This window comes from Salmo salar, chromosome ssa06 (assembly GCF_905237065.1).
Source record: "Salmo salar chromosome ssa06, Ssal_v3.1, whole genome shotgun sequence".
Classification (NCBI taxonomy): Eukaryota; Metazoa; Chordata; class Actinopteri; order Salmoniformes; family Salmonidae; genus Salmo; species Salmo salar.
Window position 1 is genome coordinate 39,116,418 of NC_059447.1, and position 4,960 is coordinate 39,121,377.

Sequence of the window (4,960 nt, forward strand, 5' to 3'; positions counted from 1 at the left end):
TACACAAGAAGCTACTTTCTAAACCTGGGAAAAATTCTCACACATTTCTAAATTAAGTCTCATTAATTACAGTATAAGTGCTGGGGAATAAGGGTTCACATTTCTTCCTAATATCGTTCCTCTTATTAGCAGAAGATTAATTAGTGTGTGATGTAATTAGTAACTTAACATCTGCCTTTTTTCAATCAGCCTATCGACAGCAGGCTGAGGAGTCGATCGCCCCCTTTCATCAACATCCCGTTATATTGCACGCGAATTGGTTGTAGTCGCGAATAAGATCTGACAGCATTGGATGATAAATGTCTTTGTGTAAAATTAAGGTATTCGATTAATAGAGAGAGTAAACATTTAAAACGCCACAACATGTTTACCAAAAACTGTGACTAGACTCTCCGTCATGTTCGATGTGGGAGCGAGCGTTCGAAATTAGTCCATCTCTTTCACCTTTTACTGGGCTTCAATCTGATCACTCTCTCTTGGTGGTCCCCCGTGTAGTTGTGATGTAGTTCTTATCAAAGCCCTCCTGTCTTGTTGTGACAGCTCTGATATTGTTTATTGAGGTGGATGTCAGGTTTAATTAGCAATCGATATGGAAAGCGTTTGCAGACCGCGCCTCTGACGTCATACTCGATTACCGTTTCTCATTGGTCTCAAATTCCCAAAGCCTAGGCTAATTATTGGAAGGTTCATGTTGATAAAGTACAGCTCATCCTTCCCTCCACATCATGTCCCCTCCTCGCTGGCCACACTCACTGCATGCTTTTTAAATTCACACCACCAGCCTCCAGACGTCGTTTCCTTTTGCCTAGGAGATGATGGACAGCAGAATACTGGATCCACCTCATGCCCAGTTCGGAGGCTCTCTCGGCGGGATGGTGGGCTTTCCGTACCATCTAAGCCACCATCATGTTTACGAATTAGCCGGTCATCAACTTCAATCTGCGGCCGCAGTTCCTTTTTCAATAGACGGATTACTTAATGGTTCCTGCACAGCTTCAGTGGTTAATTCGAACCCCCTCTTGTCTGGCTGTGGTATGAATGGAGATAACCAGCAGTACAAGCTGACAGGTAAGCCAAACGAAATACAATACTTATCAAAAGGTTGGCTGTAGATCAAAGGGCTAAACAAAGAACTGAAAGTGTCTGTATATCCTGTCCTGTATCCTCTCCATAAAGCGTTAAAGAGGGAATCCAAATCCTAAGAAACAAAGAAGCAGTCTTCTGCTTTCAAATTAGGCTATATGCAATTCATTTCAGTGGAGAGCAGCATACGAGCTCGGCTCCAAACGTGAAACCCCCTTGTGTTGTGGCAGGGTGGGGAAAATCACTATTTCTCTATTGTTAGTAGAATGTTTAACTGAGTTATTGTTATTATTATCAGGATCAATATTGTGTGATTAATAGTATATTATTACTACTATTTTCTTACCATCGAAAACTGACATAATAGCCCAATTTATTAGACTATATTTGATTCATTTCTTTATAGACCACAGAAAAATCGTTTCCTTGCAAAAAATCATGCAGGCTACTTTTGCGTCTCTCACACACTCTCTTGTTTTGTATTCTCATGCTAGATTCGTGTGACCCAGACAAGGATAGCCCTGGTTGTAAGAGACGACGAACTCGCACAAATTTCACTGGTTGGCAACTGGAAGAATTAGAAAAGGCTTTTAATGAGAGTCACTATCCGGACGTGTTCATGAGGGAAGCACTGGCTCTGAGATTGGACTTGATAGAATCGAGGGTACAGGTAAATATCAACCATATCCACTTTTTGGCATTCACTGTTGTTGGTTTGTTATGATGTGTAGCCTAATGATTCTTAAACACTGATAGGCTGTTTGAACAAAGGAAAGTAGGCCTATTTATTCCCCATGTCTCTTACACAAATATATTACAATGGTCTATTTAGACATATGACTGTCCTGTAATTCCTGTCTCTTTGTTGTTTTGTACTGTGACCAACAACTCCACAGGGAGTTCATGTAATATAGGCACATAGAGGCCTATTATACTATGTGCAGTACGATGCCTCAATATATATATATATATATATATATATGCTTCAAAACTGCAAATGAAAGCAAATCATTTTCACTATTTTAAAAAGGAAAACATTATCAAACGTGAATATTTATTTAAATAACACAATATACGATATATTTATAGCGATATAGTCTTCGAAATCAAGGGTGATACGAGCAGCAAACCGAGCATAAAGAATACCTCTGGTTCAAGGAGAAATACTTTAAATATGGCTAAGCCATGGAATGGTCAGTTCATTTGCTGTACTTGATATTAATATAAATTGTGTAGATTCAGTCGACAAGGCTATATTACTTGCACTCAAACATACTCAAAATGAATATGTCTACATACATCGACGTATGCACATTCAGTCATTCCACTTGTATATTCCAATATAAACCGATAGAACACCCAAGTATACGCATACATTTCTGAACTTGAATATTGATTCATTTTCAAGCCGTACATTTTTATAAAGGACACACTTTCCCCACATCTCTCCTCATCAGTCAAATGTCCATGCACGTGGACTTATTATTGTGATCATTTGCACTTCTGATGTCAAAAGCTCACATGTATATTGTGTTGTGCACAGAGAAAATGCTCAAAAATTGCAAAAGTGACATGCCAAATATAGGACTAAACCAGCGTTTCTCAAACTCGGTCCTCGAACCCCAAGGGGTGCACTTTTCCCCCCCCTAGCAATACACAGCTGAAATAATCAACTAATCATCAAGCTTTGATCATTTGAATCAGCTGTGTGGTGTTAGGGCAAAATCCAAAACGTTGACCCCTTGGGGTCCCGAGGACCGAGTTTGGGAAATGCTGGTCTAATTCTATATTTGGCATGTCACTTTAGCAATTTTTAGGTAGTTAGTGTTGGGGGAAATTTGAGTATTTGTAACTATATTAAACCATTTATTATTATGCATTTGATTGGGACACATGGGCCCATCATAAGCGAGATATATGTTTTTATGGAGCATTTTCCAGATCAGACAGACAGCATTTAACTTTTAATTGAATAACGAAGAAGGCATAAGCACACGGAATAATTGTAGGCCTAGTCGAATTTGAAAATAAATATGCTTATTTTTGTCATCGCATCTGATAATAAACAATTGTAGGCCTACAAGCAAGAGCCATTGCTCTTTGGTTTTGTGTAATTTGGAACCACCTACAAAATATTATTCCAATGGTTCACACAAATATTAGCCTAAATTATTATTAGGCCTATGTATTTTTTTAAGGAAGTGGACTTCTTTTTGAACATGATTTGTTTCTCTAATATGCAGGTATGGTTCCAAAATCGTAGAGCTAAGTGGAGGAAAAAAGAAAACACAAAGAAGGGTCCAGGGCGACCAGCTCACAACTCCCACCCAACAACATGCAGTGGAGAGCCCATGGACGCGGAGGAGATCGCCAGGCGAGAACTGGAGAGGATGGAGAAGAAGAAGAGGAAGCAGGAGCGAAGACTGTTGAGGTCCCAGAATAAACTTTTGTCAGGGGACCTATTTCACACCCCAGGATCTGACAGTGACAGCGGAGTGTCACAAGTGACAGACAGTGAACAAAATCCACATTGTGACTCTGTAGGCCGAAACCAAACCCAATCGAGCTGTGACCAAACACCACAAACCCTCCAGAACCAAAGACACTTGAACCAAGATGCTGGTGGATCCGAGCTGGACTCGTCCGACAGCAGTCAACAGTCAAGCATGTGCACCAACAGCAGAGCCTCCACCCTTCAGAAACTGAACCCATTCAGCGTAGAAAGCCTTCTATCCGACTCCAGACCAAGGCGCAAACCGAACATAGATGGATTTTCTGTCTTACCCTGTTCGCGGCCTTTGATAGGGAAAGGACATTTCTTACTCTATCCTATCACCCAGCCGCTTGGATTCATTGTTCCTCAGACTGCTTTGAAGACAACACCACCAGACTCAGATACTGACAACTCCCCACAAAGAACCCCAGTGAATGACAGCAGCTTATCTGCCAATACTGGACATAAAAACCACAAGGAGTCCAACAATCTCAACGACGCGACAGCAATCAAAGTACAGGTCAACTTTACCGCGAAAAATACTAGTTCCCCACAGAACAGCCCAGGCCATGTTGCCTTTTCCAGTAGCAACTGTAGTCAGCCTTCAGCCAGTTGTAGTGCAACATGTTTCCAAGATGATGATGATTCAAAGTATCTGCCATTAGACAAACAAGAGCAGTCTGTAAAAGACTACCCAGAGACTTCCGAGTCTGTGACAACCAACTGTCAACCAGAGACAAAGACAGAGACTCAAGATGTCGGTATGGAATAATAGACCTATAGGTGAGAAAAAATATTGATAGCGTCAACAACACCTTTCATTTGCCCAAAGCTCAATCACGTCTTAGAATATAAACTCTCATTTTACAGATGACATATATAGCCTATTTTCTGATGATGACGGGTTATAACTGTGTGTGTGTGTGTGTGTGTTTGTTGCGTGCGTGCGTGTATATGTGCACGTGTGTGTGGTGGTGGTGGTAGTAGTACTAGCCCCCCTGTGTAACAAACTGTAAAAATACATAAAACCCACAAAAATCTTCAAAGGCTGTAAAAAAAGTATTATAATATTTATATATGTAAGGTTTTCATAAATAAATCGATTGTATACAATACATCCAAACCGTGTGAGATCTTAAATAGCCCGTATAGTGGGTATAGGTAGCGCTTTCTGCTAAAATCTGATGTTGTATTTTGTGTATTGCTTTAACAAATTTATTCATCTATAAGCCTCACTGAAATGAGGTTACGAGCCGGAGGCGAAAGGACCCGCTCGACTCCTGCAGAGTTTTGATATGAAAGTAATTATTTTCCCGGTGGCTACTGCAGGGATTCAGTTTATTTTAGCCCAAAGGGTTATTATACATTACCGATTTCTAGTGA

General features: G+C 40.5%; 1 protein-coding gene across 1 annotated transcript; it reads left to right on the top strand.

The window, feature by feature from the left end:
* Nucleotides 1-499: 499 nt before the first annotated feature.
* LOC106607339 (homeobox protein unc-4 homolog) lies at nt 500-4,691 on the top strand. The gene is made up of 3 exons (XM_014204209.2): nt 500-1,068; nt 1,578-1,753; nt 3,327-4,691. The coding sequence occupies exons 1-3, from the start codon at nt 813-815 to the stop codon at nt 4,347-4,349; spliced, it is 1,455 nt and encodes a 484-aa protein (XP_014059684.2). The 5' UTR covers nt 500-812; the 3' UTR covers nt 4,350-4,691.
* The last annotated feature ends 269 nt before the right edge of the window (nt 4,692-4,960 follow it).

Coding starts and splice junctions, on each gene's coding strand:
- LOC106607339 (XM_014204209.2), top strand. CDS start 813: ATGATGGACAGCAGAATACTGGATCCACCTCATGCCCAGTTCGGAGGC. Junction 1,069..1,577: donor CCAGCAGTACAAGCTGACAG/GTAAGCCAAACG, acceptor TTCTCATGCTAG/ATTCGTGTGACCCAGACAAG. Junction 1,754..3,326: donor TGATAGAATCGAGGGTACAG/GTAAATATCAAC, acceptor TCTAATATGCAG/GTATGGTTCCAAAATCGTAG.